The 25,868-nt window shown below is 44.4% G+C and overlaps 1 protein-coding gene across 2 annotated transcripts in view; it reads left to right on the forward strand.

The window, feature by feature from the left end:
* Positions 1-25,868, forward strand: part of LEF1 (lymphoid enhancer binding factor 1) — a 149,287-nt gene that overhangs the window by 48,536 nt on the left and 74,883 nt on the right. For both annotated transcript variants that reach the window (XM_063919139.1, XM_063919132.1), the window contains one exon: positions 22,813-22,945. In XM_063919139.1, coding sequence (XP_063775209.1) covers positions 22,813-22,945 — 133 coding nt within the window. The remainder of the gene's footprint in view (positions 1-22,812; positions 22,946-25,868) is intronic.

A 25,868-nucleotide genomic window follows, 5' to 3' on the forward strand; every position in this document is an offset into this window, starting at 1 on the left:
GGCCTGGACTGCTTTAGGGGTGACTGTGTGATGTCACCCGGGGAGCAGGGCCGGATCTAGACTTTGTGGCGCCCTGGGCGAAAAATAGGAGTGTGGCTACATGGAGAAGGGACGTGGTCAGTTATGCCCCCTGTAGAATTTTGCCCCTAGTTGCGTCGTGCCCCCTGTAGAGTTGTGCCCCCTAGTTGTGCCGCTTAAAAAATAAATAAATAAAAATAAATTAATACTTACAATCCCCGCTCCTGCTTTCCGACCACTGCTGTCCTCCATCTCCGGCCGCCGGCGCCGCTCCTCTGATCTATGGGAGAGACGTCATGATGTCTCTCCCATAGCACCGCATAGACACTTGAAATCAATTATGACCCCTAGTGTCTGTGTGCCGCTCCCACAATGCAGTGCGGTGCGTGATGACTTCATCGCGCACCGCACAGCACCGCATCTACCGAGCACCGGGGGGCACCATTAGCGGATCTTGCCACGGCAGCGGCGCACTCCGGACGGCGGCGGCGCCCTCCAGAAAGCGGCGCCCCGGGCAAAAATCCTGCATGCCCGTAGCAAGATCCGCTACTTCCGGGGAGTGCTGTACCTGCAGTGCTGGCTTCTACACAGGGACAGGAGCCAAGTGCTGCACATAATGTAACAGTGCAGCACTCGGCTCCTGTCACTGAGCATGAGTCTGCATTTTGGTGTCACCTTTTGGAGGGTGACAGCCGGGAGCAGGCCGCACCCCCCTTGTGACGCCACTGTGCTAATCCCCCAGCATGAGATTTCTTTTGCAGTAGCAGATTTTGAGATTTAGCAGAATCTGCTACTGAAGCTGAATGAGGGCACTATGGGCTGAACAATATTCAAATGATTGCAGCTTAAAAATTCACTAGGAACTAGTGATATCACTGAGGCATGAGACAAAAGGTGCTGTGTAATGTATACAGTTCCTAATAATGAACTTATTGGTTCAGGTAACTAAAATGTTGCCTAAACTGCCTGCACGCTATGGATAAAAAAATATTGATTTCAGTATTAGAAAATATGTTTTTCTACCACTCTACAAGGTATGATAGAAAAGTTACAAAACAGTTCCTGTATCAGAACATCAGATACTGGAAATTGTATGTGCTGTTGGCATTTCTGACTGGGGAGCGTTTTGCTTTGCATAAATTGGAAATACACTCATTTTTAGCACTTTTTGGCACACTTCATGCATAAAGACTAAGGATAAGAAAAACTTCATCCCTTTTATATATGTTATATTAATGTCACATGCCCTGTCACTGAAATCCCTGTTGTGTCTGTCATAAGATAATGTGCAAGGGTTGAGTACCATTTTCTCGCAACCATAAAAATAAGTAGGAAATCCTTACTAGCCAATTGTAGCAAAAAGTGCCAATTTACTCTTTTATCCCTCTAGGGATTGGCCAATTAGGAAAACAGGCTTTAGAAGCTTATTAGGTTGGCAGTGTCTAGTAATACTCGGTACAGCTTTGTTGTGGCATGTTTTTCTCCAGTAAGTAGATGTACAGGCCAAAGCACGAACAAGTTTAACAAAGGTGGTCATTAAGCTGGAGCCATAAATTTTGTTCCACACCATGTCACAAACAGAACCGACATATAATAAGTTATAGTCGGAACTTGTTTCTAAGGTTCTGAGGGTGTTACAGATGTCAAAGCTTAAGTGAAAAACGAACTACATTTTTTTCTTTAACATTTATAATTATATTAAGGTGGGTACACACTATACGATATATTGTACAAGCTTGGTACTTTCAACCAATCTGCACAACATTGTATACTGTATATAGTGTGCACACACAATCTATCATTTACACACGTCAGATGGGAAGATTCCACAAATGGTGTTGTGTTTTTACATTAAGCGATATAACGATATATTGTGTTGTCGCACAACTGATTGTGCAGTATGTACAGTGGATACAATATATCATTACATCACTTTGCTGCTTCGATAGATCACACCATTGTTCAAGTATATACCTAGCTTTATTATGGAATAACCTGGACAGTCATTCTAAAGTAAGCTATATACTACAAGATACTTCAAGACAGATTAACGTTTGTTCTGAACGATTATCTTTTAGTGTATATACAAGAAAAATAATCTGCCATTATTAAAAAATGGCAAAAATGGTCATAGTCTATTGTTTCTATCTATGAAACCTTCATTCTGCAGATTCAATATTACCAGTGTTCTGTAAAGTCATAGGGACAAATCTCTATTAGTATATGGAGTCACTTTGAGATATTTTGCAATTCTCAGACCATTGTACCATTTGTCAGATTGGGTCTCTCTAGTGCAGTGGTTCCCAAACTTTTTTGAATCATGGCTAGAGTATCAGAAATTTTGGCACATTTAGGCCCAAAGTTTCTAATTGAGTTATTAAAAAACAATATTTTAAATTTAAGTAAATTGTATTTATATGTCATACTTAGGGTCAGTTATGTGGAGACAAGATTCAGTTTTGTTTGGCCACTTATTCTATGATGGGAAGCCATCAGCAATGGTTTTGCTTATCACATAGACTATAAATAATTTGAATTGTTCCTGGACCACCAACCCATGTCACCCCTGCAAGTATCCTGAGGCATCCACTTTGTGAACCACTGCTCTAGTGCATTGGTTCCCAACCTCGGCCCTCAAGTACCCCCAACAGTTCATGTTTTCCAGGTCATCTAGCAATTGAACAGGTGTATTTATTACTTTCACACCAGCACCTCTGAACACAAATTTTTGGCACATGAACGCGCATAACCCGTGTTCATGTGCGGTGTGAAAGGATGCCGGGGTTGAAATAACGGGTCCAGTGACCTGGTATTTCAACCCTGCTCTTGAGCAAGGTTGAACCCGTGTTCAACCCGGCTCACTGTGTGGTGTGAACGGGAGCCCGGTCAATGCAACCTGGCTCCCGTTCACTCTCTATGTACGGGCGGCGCTTGGAGATCATGTGATATCTAGTGCCACCCACGCTGCGTCACCGCTGACGTCAGCAACCCGGCAATATGCCGGGCTGCTGACTGCGGTATGAAAGGCGCCTAACCCGGGAATGTCCCTGCATGATCCCGGGACCGTATTCCCGGGTAAGTCCCGCAGTTTTTGGTATGAAAGAGGTAAAAGTGACACATTTCAAAAGACCCAAAGGTGGAGCAAATTATTTCACTTGCAGTCCTGTGAGGAGACCTGGAAAACATGAACTGTTGGGGGTACTTGAGGACCGAGGTTTGGAATCACTGCTCTAGTGTATGGCCTGCTTAAGTAGTACTTTACAATATGTTGTACTGTTTATCCATGTTAAGTTTAAAATTATGTCGTTTTGTAAAGATTTTAAAAAAATATCTATTTATACCTAGCAAGTCAAGAGATTCTTCTATTCCCTGTCTCCCAGAATAAAGGGATACCCATAGAGGGCAAAGAGCAAAAATAGAAAACAAAATAAAATTAACAGCAGAAGGAGTATGAAGATGCATCAATGTGGAGTTTAGTACACAGGGCTGCATTTACCTTTCATGATTTCCAAGCAGAGACATCAGAGGCGTGAGAGCTGCTTTGAGTTACAGATCTTCAAACAATATAAGTCAAAACAAAAAATCAATCCCTCCGGTCCCTGGGAGCAGTTATCTAGAGATAAAAGAGAAATATAAAGTTATGCTAAAGCAGAGAGGGTAAAGGAGCAGATATGCCAAGGGTACACTGAGCACCAGCATTGCTGGAGTGGACCTTGCATGAGCCAACATCAATGAATTTTTATCTCATCAAAAAAGTTCAGACATGCCAACTTGCTTCAGCAAGACTACATTCTGCTTCAGGGGTTGCCCGAAGCTTCGGCTTCAGTAAAACTTCTCTCTTTTTCCCCTATCCTTTTTCCACACTTCTCAAATATAATCACATAGGAATTGTGTTATATACAACTGAAGGCATGAAATGTGCCTAAGTCAGGTTTGAGAAGAGAAGATACAATTGGCAAGTAATATATTCTAAGCATTGATAGTGCACTGAAAAGGTGCTACAGTATCTAGTGGGATTTGTTGTATGTCTGTTGAAAGTCCTTCAACTCTTTTGCTAAGGTTATACGTGATAGCGTTACTATTATATGAAATCTTATGCATGCATCCAGTGGAAATGGTAGGAAATATATTGCATGTCCAGAGCAGATCAGTGCATTGTTGGTCACCAGACATGCTGCTGTGGGCTCTCGGGGATGCCCAGCTTTACACTAAAAAGAGCAGAGAGCAGAGACGGGGCCTGTTCTGAGCACGGTGAAAAGAGCACAGAGGGCCTTGGGGAGTGCGCTGAGCGACACCCTCTGCACCCATGGTAGTTCCACCACCTTCTATGCCTATTTGTTGTTCGTTAAAAAACAATATCAGTATAAACAATATTGGCAAATACTTACATGGCTCAGGCATGCATCTGTGCATAGTATCAATATACATGTGCTAGCATTTTGTACTCATCATTTATCAGGTCACTAGCTGTTGGCCTCAGTGTTACCAGAGTTTATTTTTCTGTGTATTCCCCTAGCACCTCATCTCTCTCTTCTCCTCCCCCACTTTCTTCCCGGTCTCCCTCATTCACGCCCATTTGTCTTTCTCTCTTTCCTTCTCCCCATGTCTCTGGCCCTGTCACTTTCTCTCTACCCCTATTTCTCATCTCCATCTCTCTGTTTCTCTGTCACCTATGTCTCTACCCCAGTGATTTTCAACTTTTTTTAACTCGCGGCACACCGAATAATATTTTAAAATTGCCAAGGCACACCATCAGTCCTCCACAGAAAAACACACACACACATTGGCCCTCACAGTAAATAAAAATCCACACATACATTGGCCTACACAGAAAAATATATCATATTGCTCCCCACATAAATCCTATTAAATTATTCACATTGTTCCCCTCCATAAATCCTTTTGCTCCCCACATAAATCCTATTGCTCCCCACAGGAGAAATAAGATAACTAATATTAGCTCCTATCTGTCAGCTGTCCTTCTCCCTGTCCTTCAGTTGCGGGGGTTGTTCATAGTGGACAGCGAATACTGAGCAGTGGGCGGTCGGGCAGGAGTGGTTGTGGTGGGCAGGAGTGGTTGTGGTGGGCAGGGAAAGTTTTGTATGCGGGTGGGAACTGGAAGATTTGTATGCAGGTGGGTGGGCTGGCTGGGTGGTGAGACGTGGTGGCTGTGACCTATGATGTCACACTGCCGCGTCTTCAAGGCATAGGTCACGACCGGGGCATGACTGGTCCTCTAAGAGGAGCCTGGGCCAACAGATCGCTCTCAAGATGCAGGAAGCGGCTCTGACTCCGCGGCACACCTTACAACTGGTCGCGGCACACTAGTGTGCCACGGCACACTGGTTGAAAAAGCATGCTCTACCCTATCTCTCTTGTTCTCGCCATGCCTTCGTCATGTCTCTGTCTCTCATGTGGGCAAACTGCAAAATAGTGTCTCACACGCATCATCAGCCCTGGTATCCATGTCCTGGTTAAGGCATATTGTACTTGGGTGGACATGTGTCTAGGACATTCTCTTTCTGTGGGAATGAAGGGACGGGGGATGGTTTGCGAGAGGAGATGCTGTATCCAGCTGCCAATGAAAACTGTTAAACTGTGAGTGGAGGGAGGCGGTGGACTTGTCTCTCTCTACTTGTCTTGCGCTAGACACACACCTTACCTCATTATATAAATCAATAATATGGGATTTGTAGCAAAGCTTGTGGCATACTTACCGACAATCTGGCTGTCCCCTCCGGGAGGATGCAGCCAGGTCGGAGCAGCGGGGATGTGGCGATGATGGAGGATGACATTTAGGGGCGGGTTTAGGGACGTGGCCGCATGATCACGTTATCGTAGCCCCACCCCCTGTCTAGCAATGCCGATAATATTAACATTGCAAGGCAGGAGGCGGAGCCGGGATGACGCGAATCGTGTCATCTGACCATCAGACCGCCCACTTTGAACTGTGGCGCCGGGGGTTTGCTAGGGGATGCGAAGGGGATGCAGGGGGTTGCGGGGAGTGGGCGCTCGGCCGGGAGACTTGCCCACTCTTTCGGGGGGCCGGGAGCACCACCCGATTTTCGGGAGCCTCCCGGCCATTCCGTGAGAGTAGGCAAGTATGGCTTGTGGTAAGATATTTAACAAATGTTTTGGCTCATACAGGCCTATATATAATAGTCCCAAATCCTACCCCTGATGCTGTTTTGAAGGCTTAGCTAATTTGGACAATGTAATAGTGTCTGGGGGATGTTAACATTTTCTAGATAATGAAAACATCCACTGCTTTATTGTCCTTGTATAGTTTGTTATTGGCTATCCATGGTTGGTCTTACACTGGTTTGGTGTTTGTAGTTGCTATTCCCCTAAAACACACACACTCAGTTACACTCTCACTCGCTCATTCAGCGTTCATGATTCATGTGTCCAGTGGCATAGCTGCTCAGCCGCAGATGTGAGATGATATTTGTGGGATGGGAGATTTTTTTCATGTAACAAAAGTATCTCTGCAGCTGAAACGCCTGACCTTTCCCAGGCCTTTGATCACACTGGCAGGCAGCAAGATAATGAACACAGGGAGGAACAGAAAGGAAATTTGGAAAAGCCTCATGTCTTCACACCAGTGGGATGATTTCTACATTCAAATATGCCCGATTAAACAAAACAAAATCTCCACCATACATTTACTATTATCCATGACATGAGAAAATGCCTTCGCTCTGAAGATTGATAATTGCAGGATAAATGTATGATAATTGCAACTATTTTTTTTTTCAGGAGCAAAAAAATACACCTATATTATATTGGTGCAGGGTCATTTCTTAAAACATTTTAATTTCTTGCAATTAGGATGTACTGAATAGAATTTATATATAAAGTTCTGAATTGAAAAGCAAAGCAAAATCTCTGCTTAAAAAAAAAAAAAAAAGTAGATACCATCATGCATTGCATGTTATAGGCTTCGGTAGTAGCCAATACTCAGGGGAATGTCTGTCGATAACTTTTGAACCAAAAAACTTTAATACATGGAAATTGAATCTTGTCAGACACTACTATGCATGCTGTCTTTGTAATTAAGTAATAGCCTTTTAAATAGGACATTCATAGTCTTGAGATTGCCTGCAGCTACAAGGTAAAATACACTCAGTTGTACATATAGACCAATAAAACTAGTTCTGTTCATTGAACAGAGTTTGTTAAAATCATACAAAAGAACCATGGTACAGACATAAATCAACCGCCAATAAGTATGAAAGCAATTAAAGAAATGGAGGTTGCAGAAGAAAAAAATAATGTTCCTGTCTCTCAACTACATTGAGTGTCAAAGGTGAGGAGACAAGGGTCCTCCCATGTATAACAGAACAATGTCCTATATTTGTAGCTGTGGTCAGTAACCACAGTTTCTATTCCCTAAAGCATGTAACCGATGAATTGGCTCCTTTTATCTGTCATTCATGTAAGAAGTAAATTTGACCTCTTTCCCCAGTAGATGGACATGCTAAATATAGGGCCATTCATTCCTTTGTTAAAATGGGAGCATCAGTGTTCTACATCCTGTGAGGTCACTGCAATACAAAAGTATGGCCCCTGTCCTCTCTCCGTTCATACATGTCTTACCAGGACTGCCATCACAAATTGTGGGACTGGTGTGTGTGTGTGTGTGTGTGTGTGTGTGTGTGTGTGTGTGTGTGTGTGTGTGTGTGTGTCTGTGTGTGTGTGTGTGTGTGTGTGTCTGTGTGTGTGTCTGTGTGTGTGATAGAGAGAGAGAGAAAGAGAGACTGAGGGTGTGTGTGAGAGAGTGCAAGACTGACAGTGTGAGAAAGAGAGATACTGAGGATGAGAAAGAGGGGCTGAGGTTGTGTGAGAGAAAGAGAGAGGGAGAGAGATATTGAGCATGTGTGAGAGAGACTGAGGGTGAGAGAGAGAGAGAGAGAGAGAGAGACTGAGGGTATGTTTGTGAGAGAGGGAGAGAGAGAATGAGGGTGAGAGAGAGACTGAGGGAGGGAGAGAGAGAGGGACACATTACATGCTATAGCTATAGCAACATGTCTCTGATGGAGGTGGTCATCTCACGGTATTAGGCCTCACCAGTGGCGTCACAAGGCGGGTGCGGGAGGTGCAGCCCGCACCCGGAGGTGATGCCTGGAAGGGGTGACACCAAAATGTGGGCTCCTCCACAGTGACAGGAGCCAGGTGCTGCAGTGTGAAAGTCTGCTACAGCCAGTGGTGTCACAAGACGGGTGCGGCCTGTACCCGGGTGTGACGCCTGGAAGGGGTGCCACCATAATGTGGGCTCTGCAGTGACAGAAGCCAGATGCTGCAGTGTGAAAGTCTGCTACAGCACCCAGCTCCTGTCATAGAAGAGCCGACAGAGGGGGGGGGGGGGGGGGTGCTTCCCCCCCCCCCCCCTCCCGGGTATACCCCCAGCACACACAAAATTTAGCTGTGACCATACCTGAACCTATCTGGTAATAGAATTTCAGAGAATTGGTCACATGCGTTATCAAAGACATGTTTACCTGCTGAGCCGCGCCAAGCCTTCCACGATATCAGCAGTCCTAACACTACATAATAGCAGTGCCCACATAGGGTCATGTGATTTGTCTACAGTAAGGCCTCATGATAAAGGCTCATATTAAAACGTATCCAGACAGAGAGCTAACTTACCCGGAAGCCACCCCCAGGATCTCCCATTAGCACTACAAGGAACAGCATGCCTTCCAAACACTGCTCCCATTCAATGCCCAATGGGAGTTGCTCTATCTGTCCTGGAGGTAATTATATATCAGGTGCTAGAAAGGGGGAGGGGTCACAGACAAACAGCAGACACTAAAAAAATAAGATTTTACATACCGGTAAATCTATTTCTCGTAGTCCGTAGTGGATGCTGGGGACTCCGTAAGGACCATGGGGAATAGACGGGCTCTGCAGGAGACAGGGCACTTTAAGAAAGAATTTGGATTCTGGTGTGTTCTGGCTCCTCCCTCTATGTCCCTCCTCCAGACCTCAGTTAGGGAAACTGTGCCCGGAAGAGCTGACAGTACAAGGAAAGGATTTTGGAATCCAGGGCAAGACTCATACCAGTCACATTAATCACACCATATAACTTGTGATAAACATACCCAGTTAACAGTATGAACAACAACGGAGCATCAGATCAACCCTGATGCAACCATAACATAACCCTTATTTAAGCAATAACTATATACAAGTATTGCAGAAGAAGTCCACACTTGGGACGGGCGCCCAGCATCCACTACGGACTACGAGAAATAGATTTACCGGTAAGTAAAATCTTATTTTCTCTAACGTCCTAGTGGATGCTGGGGACTCCGTAAGGGCCATGGGGATTATACCAAAGCTCCCAAACGGGCGGGAGAGTGCGGATGACTCTGCAGAACCGAATGAGCAAACACAAGGTCCTCCTCAGCCAGGGTATCAAACTTGTAGAACTTTGCAAAGGTGTTTGAACCTGACCAAGTAGCTGCTCGGCAAAGCTGTAATGCCGAGACCCCTCGGGCAGCCGCCCAAGAAGAGCCCACCTTCCTTGTGGAATGGGCCTTAACTGATTTAGGCAGCGGCAACCCAGCCGCAGAATGAGCCTGCTGAATCGTGTTACAGATCCAGCGAGCAATAGTTTGCTTTGAAGCAGGCGCCCCAAGCTTGTTGGAAGCATACAGGATAAACAAAGATTCTGTTTTCCTGACCTTAGCCGTTCTGGCTACATAAACCTTCAAAGCCCCGACTACATCCAGTGACTCGGAATCCTCCAAGTCAGTAGTAGCCACAGGCACCACAATAGGTTGGTTTATATGAAAGGATGAAACCACTTTCGGCAGAAGTTGTGGGCGGTCCGCAATTCTGCTCTATCCGCATGGAAAACCAGATAAGGGCTTTTATGTGACAAAGCCGCCAATTCTGACACATGCCTAGCCGAAGCCAAGGCTAATAGAATGACCACCTTCCACGTGAGATATTTTATTTCCATCGTTTTGAGTGGTTCAAACCAGTGTGATTTCACGAAACTCAACACCACGTTAAGATCCCAAGGTGCCACTGGAGGCACAAAAGGGGGCTGAATATGCAGCACTCCCTTTACAAACGTCTGAACTTCAGGCAGAGAAGCCAGTTCTTTTTGAAAGAAAATGGATAAGGGCGAAATCTGAACCTTAATGGAACCCAATTTAAGGCCCAAAGTCACTCCCGACTGTAGGAAGTGAAGGAAAAGGCCCAGCTGGAATTCCTCCGTAGGGGCATTCCTGGCCTCACACCAAGCCACATATTTTCACCATATACGGTGATAATGTTGAGCCGTCACATCCTTCCTAGCCTCTATCAGCGTAGGAATGACCTCATCCGGAATGCCTTTTTCTGCTAGGATCCGGCGTTCAACCGCCATGCCGTCAAACGCAGCCGCGGTAAGTCTTGGAACAGACAGGGCCCCTGTTGCACAAGTCCTCTGTGAGCATTTCTTGCAGATCTGGATACCAAGTCCTTCTTGGCCAATCCGGAACAATGAGTATTGTTCTCACTCCTCGTTTCCTTATGATTCTCAGCACCTTGGGTATGAGATGAAGAGGAGGAAATACATAGACCGACGGGAACACCCACGGTGTCACCAGTGCGTCACAGTTATCACCTGAGGGTCTCTTGACCTGGCGCAATATCTCTGCAGCTTTTTGTTGAGGCGGGATGCCATCATGTCCACCTGTGGCAGTTCCCACCGACTTGCAATCTGCGTGAAGACTTCTTGATGAAGTCCCCACTCTCCCGGGTGGAGGTCATGCCTGCTGAGGAAGTCTGGTTCCCAGTTGTCCACTCCCGGAATGAACACTGCTGACAGTGCGCTTACGTGATTCTCCGCCCAGCGAAGAATTCTGGTGGCTTCTACCATCGCCACCCTGCTCCTTGTGCCGCCTTGGCGGTTTACATGAGCCACTGCGGTGATGTTGTCTGACTGAATCAGAACCGGTTGGTCGCGAAGCAGGGACTCCGCTTGACGTAGGGCGTTGTATATGGCCTTTAGTTCCAGGATGTTGATGTGAAGGCAAGTCTCCTGACTTGACCACAGCCCTTGGAAATTTCTTCCCTGTGTGACTGCCCCCCACCCTCGGAGGCTTGCATCCGTGGTCACCAGGACCCAGTCCTGAATGCCGAATCTGCGACCTTCGAGAAGGTGAGCACTCTGCAGCCACCACAGGAGAGACACCCTGGCCCTGGGGGATAGGGTGATTAACCGATGCATCTGAAGATGTGATCCGGACCACTTGTCCAGTAAGTCCCATTGGAAGGTCCTCGCATGGAACCTGCCGAAGGGAATGGCCTCGTATGATGCCACCATCCTTCCCAGGACTCGAGTGCAGTGATGCACTGACACCTGTTTTGGTTTTAATAGATTCCTGACCAGTGTCACGAGCTCCTGAGCTCTCTCTATCGGGAGATAAACCCTTTTCTGGTCTGTGTCTAGGATCATGCCTAGGAGAGGCAGATGAGCTGTAGGAACCAACTGCGACTTTGGAATATATAGACTCCAGCCTTGTTTCCGTTACACTTCCAGAGAAAGTGATACGCTGTTCAGCAACTGCTCTCTTGATCTCGCTTTTATGAGGAGATCGTCCAAGTACGTGATAATAGTGACACCTTGCTTCCGCAGGTGCACCATCATTTCCGCCATTACCTTGGTGAATATTCTCGGGGCCCTGGAGAGACCAAACGGCAACGTCTGAAATTGGTAATGACAATCCCGTACCGCAATTCTGAGGTACGCCTGATGAGGTGGATATATGGGGACATGAATGTATGCATCCTTTATGTCTAGAGTCACCATAAAATCTCCCCCTTTCAGGCTTGCAATGACCGCTCTTAGCGATTCCATCTTGAACTTGAACCTTTTCAGGTATATGTTCAGGGATTTTAAATTCAATATGGGTCTGACCGAACCGTCCGGTTTCGGGACTACAACATGGTCGAATAATAACCCCCTCCTTGTTGAAGGAGGGGAACCTTGACCACCACCTGTTGAAGATACAATTTGTGAATTGCAGTTAACACTGTTTCCCTCTCGTGGGGGGAAGCCGGCAGGGCCGTCGGTGAGGGGGCATCTCCTCAAAGTCCAGCTTGTATCCCTGAGACACAATATCTATTGCCCAGGGATCTAACAGGGAGTGAACCCACTTGTGGCTGAACTTACGAAGGCGTGCCCCCACCGGGCCTAGCTCCGCCTGTGGAGCCCCAGCGACATGCGGTGGATTTTGTAGAGGCCGGGGAGGACTTCTGTTCCTGGGAACTAGCTGTGTTGTGCAGCTTCTTTCCTCTGCCCCCGCCTCTGGTAAGAAAGGAGGCACCTCGGACTTTCTTGTTTCTTTGTTCGAAAGGCTGCATTTGATAATGTCGTGCTTTCCTAGGCTGTGCAGGAATATAAGGCAAAATATCAGAATTACCAGCTATAGGTGTGGAGACCAGGTCCGAGAACCCTTCTCCACACAATCCTCAGCCTTCCATATGCCTCTTAAGTCGGCATCATCTGTCCATTGCATATTCTACAGGACACGTCAAGCAGAAATCGACATAGCTTTGTCTCTAGGACCCAGTAGACTCATGTCTCTTTGGGCATGTTTTTTATATATATATATATATATATATATATATATCTTAAGACAGCATCTTTAATATATATATCTCTATATATACATATATATATCTCTATATATATATATATATATATATATAGTGGAGGGATAAGGGTACCGGCGACTATTGTTGTGTAAACGTGCAAAAGGTTAATGTTAAAAGTTTATGATTCATGAGCCAAAAAATATAAAATTGAACAAACAGTTTTAATAATACATAAAGATAAGATATAAAAATTAAGGTAAAAGGTACAAGGTAAAATGGTAAAAAGGTAAAAAAAGGTACCCTTTGAAGAAGTCTGATGTGACGAAACGCGTTGGGTTCCCTGCAGTGACCCCCTTGCCTATTTTAAAAAAAGCTAAGTTTTTACCTTTTTTTACCTTTTTACCATTTTACCTTGTACCTTTTACCTGAATTTTGATATCTTATCTTTATGTATTATTAAAACTGTTTGTTCAATTTTATATTTTTTGGCTCATGAATCATAAACTTTTAACATTAACCTTTTGCACGTTTACACAACAATAGTCACCGGTACCCTTATCCCTCCACTATATATTTCTCTGGCAGCACCGTACTGGGGTTGCATTCTTAAGGGGTGGCTGACTCCTCTAACAAGGTGGTTGTGTGTTTTTAATATATTTTTAACCTTTTTTTACATTTTTTTACTGAGACTATACCTCACAAGTGGCGCTGTATCACCCATAGCAACACATATATATATATATATATATACATACTATGGTCTCAATCTCTGCTGATAAGGTCCCTTTATCACGCTGCCACAGCGCTATAAACCCATGCCGACACAATCGCCGGTCTGAGTAGTGTACCAGAATGCGCACGCTATCTGCAGGATCCCTGAGGATAGTTGTTAAGTCAGGGCTACCTTTTGGGCAAACGTGACACCCTAGGGGAAGATTCCCATCGTATTCTGGCCCTAGTGGGGAAAGGATACTCCCTGAAAATTCTTTGTGGGAAACTGCAGTCTCTTGTCTGGAGATTCCCGCTCTTTTTCCTCATGAGTGGAGGGAAATTTACCTCAGCTTTCTTCCCCTTAAACATGTGTACCCTTGTGTCAGGGACAGATGAGTCATCAGTGATATGCAAATCATCTTTTATTACAATAATCATATATTGAATACTTTTCTGCCATTTTGGCTGTAACTTTGCATTATCGTAGTCGACACTGGAATCAGACTCCGTGTCGATATCAGTGTCTATTATTTTGGATAGTGAGCATTGAGAGACTATGATGGTCTCTGCGACATAGGTACAGACATGGGTAGATTCCCTGTCTGTTCTCTAATCTTTTGTGCAATAAATTCACCTTAGCACTTAATTACACATATCCAAACAGGTGTCGGAGTTGTCGACGGAGACACCCTCTCACACACATATTTGCTCCATCTCCTCCTTAGGGGAGCCTTTTACCTCAGACATGTCGACACACACGTACCGACACACCACACAGTCAGGGAATGGTCATCTGAAGACAATTACCCCACAAGGCCCTTTGGAGAGACAGAGAGAGAGTATGCCAGCACACACCCCAGCGCTATTAACCCAGGAATAACACAGTAACTTAATGTTAACCCAGTAGCTGCTGTTTATATTGATTTTTGCACCTAATTATGTGCCCCCCCTCTCTTTTTACCCTCTTCGACCGTGTAAATGCAGGGGAGAGGCTGGGGAGCTTCCTCTCAGTGGTGCTGTGGAGAAAAAACATTGCGCTGGGGAGTGCTGAGGAAGAAGCCCCGCCCCCTCGACGGCGGGCTTCTGTCCCGCTTTCATGTACAATTTTTGGCGGGGGCTCATGCATATATACAGTGCCCAACTGTATATATGCCCACTTTTGCCAAGAGGTCCTAATTGCTGCCCAGGGCGCCCCCCCCCCCCTGCGCCCTGCACCCTACAGTGACCGGAGTATGTGGGTGTAGTGTGGGAGCAATGGCGCACAGCTGCAGTGCTGTGCGCTACCTCAGTTTGAAGACTGGAGTCTTCTGCCGCCGATTTCAAAGTCTTCTTGCTTCTTTCACCCGGCTTCTGTCTTCCGGCTCTGCGAGGGGGACGGCGGCGCGGCTCCGGGATCGGACGACAAAGGGTGAGATCCTGTGTACAATCCCTCTGGAACTAATGGTGTCCAGTAGCCTAAGAAGCAGGACCTATCTTCAGAGAGTAGGGCTGCTTCTCTCCCCTCAGTCCCACAATGCAGGGAGTCTGTTGCCAGCAGATCTCCCTGAAAATAAAAAACCTAACAAACTACTTTCTTATAGCAAGCTCAGGAGAGCTCACTAAGTAGCACCCAGCTCGTCCGGGCACAGATTCAAACTGAGGTCTGGAGGAGGGACATAGAGGGAGGAGCCAGAACACACCAGAATCCAAATTCTTTCTTAAAGTGCCCTGTCTCCTGCGGAGCCCGTCTATTCCCCATGGTCCTTACGGAGTCCCCAGCATCCACTAGGACGTTAGAGAAATTACCTGTAACCATACCTGAACCTATCTGGTAATAGAATTTCAGAGAATTGGTCACATGCGTTTGCAAAGACATGTTTAGCTGCTGAGCCGCGCCAAGCCTTTCCCGATATCAGCAGTCCTAACACTACATAATAGCAGTGCCCACATAGTATGAGCCTTTATCATGAGGCCTTACTGTAAACAAATCACATGGCCCTATGTGGGCACTGTTATTATGTAGTGTTAGGACTGCTGATATCGGGGAAGCCTTGGCACGGCTCAGCAGCTAAACATGTCTTTGCAAATGTATGTGACCAATTCTCTGAAATTCTATTACCAGATAGGTTCAGGTATGGTTACAGGTAATTTTTTAGTGTGTTGGGGGGATACCAGGGGGGGAAAGCACCCCCCCTCTCTGTCTGCTGTTTGTCTGTGACCCCTCCCCCTTTCTAGCACCTGATATATAATTATCTCCAGGAATGATAGAGCAACTGCCAGTGTTTGTCTGCATAGAAGAGGAGCCGACAGCCCTGGGAGACAGTCTCCGGGGGCAGTCCAGTACAGCCCAGCATCGCACACCCTCGGAGTGATGATCCCAGAGACCACACCCCCTTTATTTACGACCATGTCCCCTTTTTTGGCTTATGCGCACTGGGATATCAAGGGTGCGCACCGGGTGTCACCACATCCGGTGACGCCTCTGGGCTTCACCTCTTTATAATACACCTGTGAGTTTTGGAATTATGTCTGTGAGGGGGCGGGGCTATGATAGTCAGCCACGGCCACTCGCTCTAGAGGCAGAGACAAAGCTGTCTCCGTCTTATAAAACAAAACACAGCCTATACGAACTGTGTTGGTGCAGGAAGCCTGCAGTCAGGGTTATGTTTGTTGCAATGAGGGGGCCCCTGTGATACCGTCCGTCTGGCCCTAAGAATATGCTGCTGATGTGAGCCAGGTGCGGGACCCTATAAGAACCTAGGACTTTAGTCCCGACACTCCTCCCTTGATGGCAGCCCTGTGTCTTACACTCATCATGGGACACCCCAGCTAATTTTGGACATTAGCATTAGATAAAATATATCTGCATATTGTGATTTTGGTTCTTTACACATGCAACCAGTGACTGCAGGGAGGTAAGCTACTTCCTGAATTGATATGCTACATTTTGAAAATGGCTAACTTTATTGTTTGTATACAATGAACAGGTTCTGCTCTGATGTCATTGCTTTTTAGTGAATTAATAGACTGATTTGTTCTGAGTAAAGCCTTAGGTCATAAAATGGCTTCTCTGCTGTGTCTAGACAGAGGGTGCTCTTTATTTTAAATTATATTATAAAAAATATCACCATTAGTGGGAAATCTTTCTGGAAAGAGTAGATATTTTTTTTCCTTGCTTGCTTTGTGTATGTCCATACCTCGAGATTTGTTTTTGTTATATATTCCCATCCAATAACTGCGAGCTCACTTCCCTCTAAGAAGTATTAACTATAAGAAGGGGTCCACTGAGGGAAGAGCAGATTAATTATGGAATGTGTGGAAGAAGAACAAACATTTTGTTTTGAAGATGCTTATTTCCTTTGTCTTCTTTTGACCAAAGAGACTTTGTAAATAATAATGTTGTATGGCCTCTGCTGTGTGCATTATGCACAAGGGATTGCCTATCCAGAGTATTGCCTTAAAAACTAGAGACACATAGGGGAAAACAGATGTGTTAATAAATCATAAATTGTTGCTGCAGTACATCAGAGTGTGGAGATGGGAGCTTGCAGCTATTTTGCCAAAGGAGAATGAGCTAGTTATAGTAATTACTTTTGTTTATACATCAGAAACTTGTGTAACTGACAGTAGGTCATGGGGCAAGTCTTTCTGGATCATGTCACCTAAAGGGCTTTAAGGATTATTTCTTCTGGGGCAGCTCCCAGCATTGATCATTAGCACCAATATTGACTACGCTGTGTGTGCTGTCTTGAATGTCCATACACAGAGTTTGGGAATCTCTCAATAAAACATTGTCAGAAGGAACTGCTTTGATGTACCATTTGTGGCACAAATTTCTGAGAGGTCATGTGTTCCCATCTCTTTGTGTAGTTGTACCTGCTGATAAAATTCTGCTTGTGCCTCTAATCAGTGCTTAAAGTGGTCCTAGCAAGGTGGTGGAACTCACCTCCATAACGCTCTCTCCACCCCCTGCCCCCCACCCACTCATCACTAGCCCCTGCCACCTGGCAGATGCCACACCCCTAGCCCTTTTTTTTTTTTTTTTTTTTTTTTGCTGTTTTCTGCCCCTGCACAAGGGTATTACTGCAACCTGCATAATGGCCTGTTTTTCTGTAGATAGAAGTTCATTTACACACAGTGAGGGGAGTGTGGGAGCAGTTTGATCACAGAATGTAAGCTCTCACGAGCAGGGCCCTCTTCCCTCATGTGCTTATCCTTTCTTACTTTAATAATCTTCAACTGCACCAAATCCAGCAGTCTTCTGCCACCTGATACTTATTCCAGTGTCATCTGCTGATGTAGCTACGTTTATTTACCCTGTACTTGTCCTATACTGTCATCAACTGTAAGTTGCTGTTTTCCTGTTTGACTATTTGTTTATGTACTCTGTAATTGGGCGCTGCGGAACCCTTGTGGCGCCATATAAATAAAGGATAATAATAATAATACAGTGTGAGAGGTGTGGAAGGGGGGTGCGTCAGCAGGAGCAGGGTGATCACATGCAGTGGGGCATGGCGGGATGCTGTGCGAGCATTGCGATCAGATAAGAGGGAAAAGTGGGTGCAGTGTGATCACACACAGTGGATGCAGAGTGATGTGAACACATAAAGTTTGGGAGGGGGGCAGAAGTATAGGGAGATCACATACAGTGCAGGGAACAGAGACAGCAAGGTACATACAGTACACTGGAAGCAGAGATATTATATACAGAGGGGAGTACAGACAGTGGTTGAAGGGTGTTCACATATAAATGGGGCATGGGGAGCAGGGAAATCACATACAGTGGAAGCAGCACCCCTAGGTGGTCAGTGACAGTCACAATAAACAATATTGAGTATGTTAAAAGAAGCAGAATGAGAATAGTCTCATATAACTTAAAAGTAACTACATAAGCTATACCCAACTTTCAGTGTAGCAGCACTGCGGCAGACTCAGTATATCATAGTCATACCAGTGCAAGGAAGGAGCACACAGTAACCAGCTCTGATGACGAATATCTCAGAAATTATCTCTTAGTGTCCGGCTGTCCGCATGGGTTCTCTCAGGCCGCCTCCTCCAGATGCAGCAGCCGCAGGAGACACAGACTTGTAATGACGTCACTGCACTGCCGCTGTGTCATTCCCGCCGCCGCAAACGAGGGACTGAAGGTGAAGGGGCGGGCCAAATACATCACTGTCGCGCTGCCCATCTTATACATCTAGTGATATGGATGGCGCACAGCGGAGTAGCCGTAGAGAAGCCAGCCTTCAGCCTCCTCCGAGCCCTGCTTAATATGTCAGTCAGCAGCTGCAGCTATGGCCGGGTAAGATGGGCGGGCGCTGGGTGGAGGCGGGGCAGCCAGATACTGTAGAAGCCTGTGCAGTATGTAGTGTCCAGTGACAGTCCTTCATAATCATGCAGCCGAGCTGCCTGATACTTAGAAGTTGTGGGCGGGCAGACGCGGGGCAGCCAAGAGAGCAGCTTGCAGACTTTGCTGTGCAAAGTTGCTGAGACCAAGCAAGGTGGGCGGACGGAGGTGCAACTGGTTCCGCCTACAGTCACAACTGACGGAACACAGTTCCGCACCGTTCCGGTCCACTTTAACCCCTGCCTCTAATTATGACTCCGGATTGTATGCTCTTTGACAAGGGTTCTTATTACTGTTATATTGTGTTTTTGTAGATGTTAAAATCATACGATTTTTATAAGACACATTGTTACTTATGGGGAGTATATATCAGAAGAGAAAAAACAAACAAAAATCATCAATTTTGCGTATGTGTCCCCCAAGTCCCCCCCGCCCCCCGCCGATTTGACCAATCACCAATCTACTAATATGCGCCCATACATTACAGATATTTTACTGTGATCTACAGACCATATTCATGCAAAGATCAGATCTGCAAATCATTAATATCATTAATATGCCCATTTTAGTAGTAAAATACTAGTAGCGGTCTGTAAATTGGCTAATTTATACCATATACTAGCAATCTACAGTCATGATTGGTCGGTGAAATCCATCATATTGGACAACCTGATTTACTGTTTCCGACAATTTGTTTTGTACAATCATCTGCAAAACACAGAATTACTCCAGTTGATTGCTGATGCATGTGCCCCATTAATCTGCACAGCACCCCAAAAGATGATGGCACAAAAAACAAAAGCAAATAAATCAATCTTATAAGCATAAGTTGGACATGTCATTTCAAACTCTTGCTCTTTTTTGTAGTGTAGTCAAAGCTGGATTTAGATCCCATGGGAAATTAGTCTTCTTCTCTCCCACTCTAGGTTATCTTGGGTTCCAGGTTTCATTGGGGCTTACTGGGCCCTAGGAAGGAGTCTGGGTTTTGTAATTAATGATCCAACCTTGAGCGTAGGAGTACTTCATCAGTCAGGAAAATGTAATTGTTATTACCAATAAGGTGCATAGATTGATGTGCATTTTAAGCAACCATTAGATTTGTGGAAATGTAGGACAGATAGGTAAGACATGATTAGCCCAAAATATTAAAATATGAAATATACAAAACTTCAGGGGAAGACTAAAATATCCTAATATGTTTATGGAGAAAAGAAGAGAAAAGGGGGATATGATAAAAACTTTCAAATATATCAAGGGTTTAAACAAGGTACAGGAGGGAAACATTTTATAAAGGAAAATAAGTATTAGAACATGAGGGGATGCACTGAAACTAGAGGTAGGTTCCACAGAAATCTGAGGAAATATTACTTCACAGAAGGTTAGTAGACAAAGGTGGTAGTGGCTAAGACAGTAGAGCAATGTAAACATGCTTGGGATCGGCATAAGGATATCCTTCCAAAAGAAATAAGGATCAAATAGAGTTTAAGGTTACCATAAGGTAGATAAAGGGTAGACTAGACGGGCCAAGTGGTTCTTATCTGCTGTCAAATTCTATGTTTCTATGTTACATGAACTGTAAGCTTAATGGGATAACCATGATTTGGCAGCACGGTTAGAGTAATCAGGGGCGCTGACAGCTCTGTCGGGCCTCCGTACAGGGAGGGGAAATGGCCCATGTAGGGAAGGTGTGGCCAGACCCCCCCCCCCCATCCGGGGGTGCCAGTGTCTGATCTGGTGGGCGGGGGCTGCGGATGCAATCGCTCCATGCAGGAAGAGAGAGGATTACCGCTGTAGATGCCTCTCTTTCCAGCCCAACACACATTAGCAGCAGTCAGTTCTCTCTTTCCCTGACCAAACTGCCTCTTTCTGCCTGGGAAAGGGGTAGGGAGGGAGCGGATCCGGGCTCCCGCCGGGCCCATACCACAGGCCCGGATAAAAAGTTTGCGCTGCCCCTCCCTTTCTGTGCCACTGGGTGTAATGGTTAGCATTACTGTCTTACATCACTGAGGTCATGGGTTTGATTCTCACCACAGCTCTTACTGTGTGGAGTTTGTATATTTTCTCCGTGCTTGCGTGGGTTTATAACGGGTACTCTGGTGGTTTCATCCCACTATCCAAAAATATACTAGCTGGTGGTTTCATCCCACAATCCAAAAATATACTAGTATGTCTATTAGCCAAATATTCTCGATAAAGCGCTGCAGAATAAGTATGCGTTATATATAAATTACTGGTAATTATAGAGCTGAATCAGAGTTGGTAATTCTGCATCTTGGCAAAACCATGCTGCACTGCAGTTGGGGCAGATGTAACATGTGCAGAGAGAGAGGGATGTGAGAGGGGTGTGTCCAAGCTCAATCCTAAATTGCAGTGTACAAATAAAGCTGCCCAGCGTTTGTGGGCTACATGCTAAAGCAGCCAGTATTTACCCTGCATGCAAAATAAAATAAATGGTTTGTCCAGTTGCAAAGTAACTTGCGTTTTGTCTATCAACCCCTATATATGGAACTTTGCTCTAACATTATTAGTGTACATGTAGAGTAGCTATTTAGTAAATAGCAGGTAACTATCTATTGAGTATATTAAATGCATACAAAATAATAAAAAAGAATGAACATTACATGAGATCAATACAACTTGACAATGACTGTAAAACATAATCAGTGTGATAACAGGAAAAAAACATTGTTTGCTGTTGTATTCAGAGGAAAAAGCAACAATATAACCAATAACCAGTATGATTATATTGTTTTCATGAACTGTAAACCTGCTTTAAATTACAATAGATCAAAAGGACAGGGTAGGGTCATGTCATATATTTTCCCAGTGGAACTCATACATATTAGCAAGATATTATAATTCTTTTGTTATTTAGTGACAAAAAAGAGATCTAATACATGACACACCTACCAGCACTGTGTTCACTTTGCACCCGGCAAAAAATATAAGACAAGGCCAAAGCTTAAATTAAAATCCTTAGGTTCTTATCTTCTTCCCACAGGAAAGCAAATCTGTGTTGAAAACCGTAAAATTAAGAGGAGAGCTAGGATGGCATAATTTAGTTAGAATTCATGGTGCTGGATTTTTTGAGCTTTTATGACTGGAGGGAAAGGCCAGACGTTAATAAGATACAGTAATACAACTTCTTATAGATTGTGGTTTTGTAAGAAAAAGGCCCTGGAAATAAAACCAAACTAAAAAGATGATTTTATTTTTCTACCTTAGAGACATTTGTATTTAGAATTATTATTATTTTTTATTCGAAAAATGTTTTAACCCTCTAACATTCTTTTATTTAATTCACAGACTGTTGTCCCATTTGAAATCAATCAAGGGGGAGATTTATTGTTTGGAAAGAGATAAAGTTGAGGGAGATAAAGTACCAACCAAACAGCTCCTGTCATTTTACAGGTTGTGTTTGAAAAATTACAATTAAGAGCTGATTGGTTGGGACAATGGTGGGATCGGGATCAGGGGATCCTGGGATTTTGGCCAAAAATTGTCCAGGATTTAATCCTGGGATTGGAGCTTCCAATTTCCAGGGATTTTGGGATTAGCCAACCCCTTTGTTTTTTCAATGAGTGGTGAGCATCCTCAGGAGGCTCAGACGCTGCCCCGCTCCCCCTGCTCAGCTCCCCCTACCTCCGGCTGTGCGTACTGCACAGAGTGACGTGATGTCAGAGGTCACGTTGCGCAGCCTAACGCCAGCCACCGGGACCTCACCAACTGCACTGCCCCGCGGGAAGTGGTTCCGGATGACGGTAAATTGTGTGGGCTTGGCTGGGCTGGTCAGGGCATGGCGTGGCGGGGGTGAACGACGACATAGAAAACAAACCAATCCTGGGATTGAAAAAATGGCCCAGGATTGGCCACCCTAGTTGGTACTTTATCTATGTGCACTTTATCGCTCTCCAAACTTTGATAAATCTCCCCCCCAAGTTAGGCTATACTATATATGCCTGCAACCATACTCTGGGTATTAACAATGAAGACTGCCAAAGTTCCCTTTTTTTTTTTTTCATATATATACAATTAATTGGACACATCTTTATTGATTATTTGATGTAAATTACTGTGGGTAATCCTGAAATGATGCTGAATATTTTTGTATGTGGTTTAGTTAGGATTTGTACATGTTATTGTTGTCATTATTATTTTAGTCAAACAAGGTTCCAGTGGTACAGCCATCACATGCAGTGCATCCTCTCACTCCACTCATCACGTACAGTGACGAACACTTTGCACCAGGAGCTCACCCTTCACATATGCCGTCAGATGTTGGCTCAAAGCAAGGTATGAACAATTGTACTAGTTTAAGAAAACAATTTTCATTTATTGATATGTAAAGAGGACGAGTTATGTAAAGATTATGCTAATTGCTGTGAGTAACTGAGAATGGAGCATTATTTTAATATAAGGTTTATATTAAATAATGGTTCATTTATTGCTTCCGTACATGTGCATACATCCATATACAGGTTGAGTATCCCTTACCCAAAATGCTTGGGACCAGAAGTATTTTGGATATCGGATTTTTCTGTATTTTGGAATACTTGCATACCATAATGATATCATGGTGATGGGACCTAAGTCTAAGCACAGAATGCATTTATGTTTCATATACACCTTATACACACCGCCTGAAGGTCATTGTAGCCAATATTTTTAATAACTTTGTGCATTAAACAAAGTGTGTGTACATTCACACAATTCATTTATGTTTCATATACACCTTATATACACAGCCTGAAGGTCATTTAATACAATATTTTTTAATAACTTTATGTATTAAACAAAGTTTGTGTACATTGAGCCATCAGAAAACAAAGGTTTCACTATCTCACTTTCGCTCAAAATATTCTGTATTTCGGAATATTCTGTATTTCGGAATATTTGGATATGGGATACTCAACCTGTATTTTATTATCTGTGAAGACCTGTACTCACATCATTATTTAGTGTACTTAGTAGATCTGAGCACATGTTATAAGCGTCACTTTACTTTAAGATTGGAATACAGGAGCTAATTCAGACCAAACCAAACCAATTGTTTTCATACATCGCAGATGTAAGCTGAACTGTGCATGCGCAAAGCAAGTCCTGCCTGCGTCGTCAGATGCAGTGCCTCCTAAGCTGCTTATGGCCTTTAGCGGGTGGGGAGGTGCGGGGACTGGAAGAGTTTCTCAAAACAGGCGCATCGCCTGTGTTTTCTGGGTATGCTGCAGGCAGTGCTGAAGCTTCGTTGAGCTCGCCCTCCCCCCCCCCCCCCCCCCGCCGACCATCTAAAAGCCGGGATCCCGCCGTCGGTATAGTGACCGGCGGTCTCCCAACTGCAAGTCATACAAACCTAATCCTTCTCTCCTTATGGGGACTGCAGTGGTTTATCACTGAGAGGATGAGAAACAACCATTCGGTGCTGTTGTCATCAAAATAAGGGTCTATGCTTAAATAGCATGTGTTTATTTAAATGTAAAAAGTTCTTGACAAAAATATTTCAAACATTAATTGACCTTGCTTTCATTAGACAAATAATGCATTTTGACCAAGCCATTATAGTAACATGTACTCAGGACCCGTGTTCCACTGAGAAATGAGATAGTTGAACCCCACTTATATATGTGAAGAACATACAAACCCCAAGATTAATTGCTTTTAAGAGTAGTATTGGGAAGCTGTTTTTCATAACTAGAATCATAAATTCAGTCACACCCCAAAATTATATATTTTATTACCACGATATTGGTTATATTTTAAATTTTTTGTATGTTGATTAAGGAATTTGTCCTGTTCATAAAAATAAAAAGTTGAAAAGGTAGTAAATCAAGCAAAAGTTGAAAAAACATGACCCCACCCAAAAAAATAAAAATTGTGTCAACCATTTGTGCATCGACAATTGTCATGACGACCTTTTGACCATGTTGACCTTTTGTTCCTGTCACCCTTAAACACTGCCTACCTGTAAAACCTGTCAACCGATGAACCATGTCGACCTTGTGTTACAGGCTGCGTTTGAGAAATGACTGTTGGGAACTGAGTGGTTGGTACTTTGGGATCTATTAGTATTTACTAAGCCTTGGAGAGCGCTAAAGTGGATGGAGAGAAAGTGCCAGCCAATCAGCTCCTAACTGTTACAGGCTGTGTTTGAAAAATGACAGCAGCTGATTGGATGGTACTTTGGGGGAGATGTACTAAGCAGTGGACAGTGAAAAGAGTGGAGAAGTGAGCCAGTGGAGAAGTTGCCCATGGCAACCAATCAGCTGCTCTGTATAATTTTATAGTATGCAAAAAATTATAAATGTTACTTCAATTCTGATTGGTTGCCATAGACAACTTCACTGGTCACTTTTCCACTCTTAGTAAATAGACCACTTTGTCACTTTCCAGGGCTTAGTACATCTGCCCTATTGTGTATATCTATAGCAGCACACCCTAAATAGCACTAGCTTACTGACACATTGTGTGTAACTATAGCAGCCTACTCACCCTAAACATTAACCCTAATACCCTATTCCTGATCAAAATACACTTAGCTCTGACCCTAACCTAATCCCAAACCTCTAACTAATCACAACTAATTAAGACAAACTGTGAAATCAACCCTAATATCCCATCCATAATACCTTAACCTCATCCCTCAAACTAACCGTAATACCCTTACCCCTAACTCAAATCGCTAAAACAACCCTAATACCCTACCACAATAGCATAACCCCTAATCCAGTCCATAACCCAGAATTGGCCTGGCCCATAGGGTACAGGGGGGAAATCCCCGGTAGGCCTCACTGCCTGGGGATCAGGTCTCAGACTATGCAATTGAATTAAACATTATACATATTTGTCTTAATAATGCAGAGAACTATGGTGTATTCTCTACAGTGCATTGTTGTGATTAATGTGGTGCATTACCATGCATGCACTAGAAGTATGTCGGTTCCAGCTATGCAACATTTCTCTCCCAGAGTGTAACTAAACTTATCATCCACTCACTGGTCATCTCACGACTCGACCACTGCAATGTTCTCCTCACTGGCCTCACTTGCTCCCATCTTGCTCCCCTCCAATCTGTCCTCAACTCCGCAGCTAGGCTTATCTTCCTCTCCCGCCGCTCCACTTCTGCCACTCCACTTTGACAAAATCTACACTTGCTCCCATTCCCCTACAGAATCCTCTTCAAACTCCTCACCCTCACATGCAAGGCCATCTCTAATTCCACTGC

Source organism: Pseudophryne corroboree, chromosome 1 (assembly GCF_028390025.1).
Source record: "Pseudophryne corroboree isolate aPseCor3 chromosome 1, aPseCor3.hap2, whole genome shotgun sequence".
Classification (NCBI taxonomy): Eukaryota; Metazoa; Chordata; class Amphibia; order Anura; family Myobatrachidae; genus Pseudophryne; species Pseudophryne corroboree.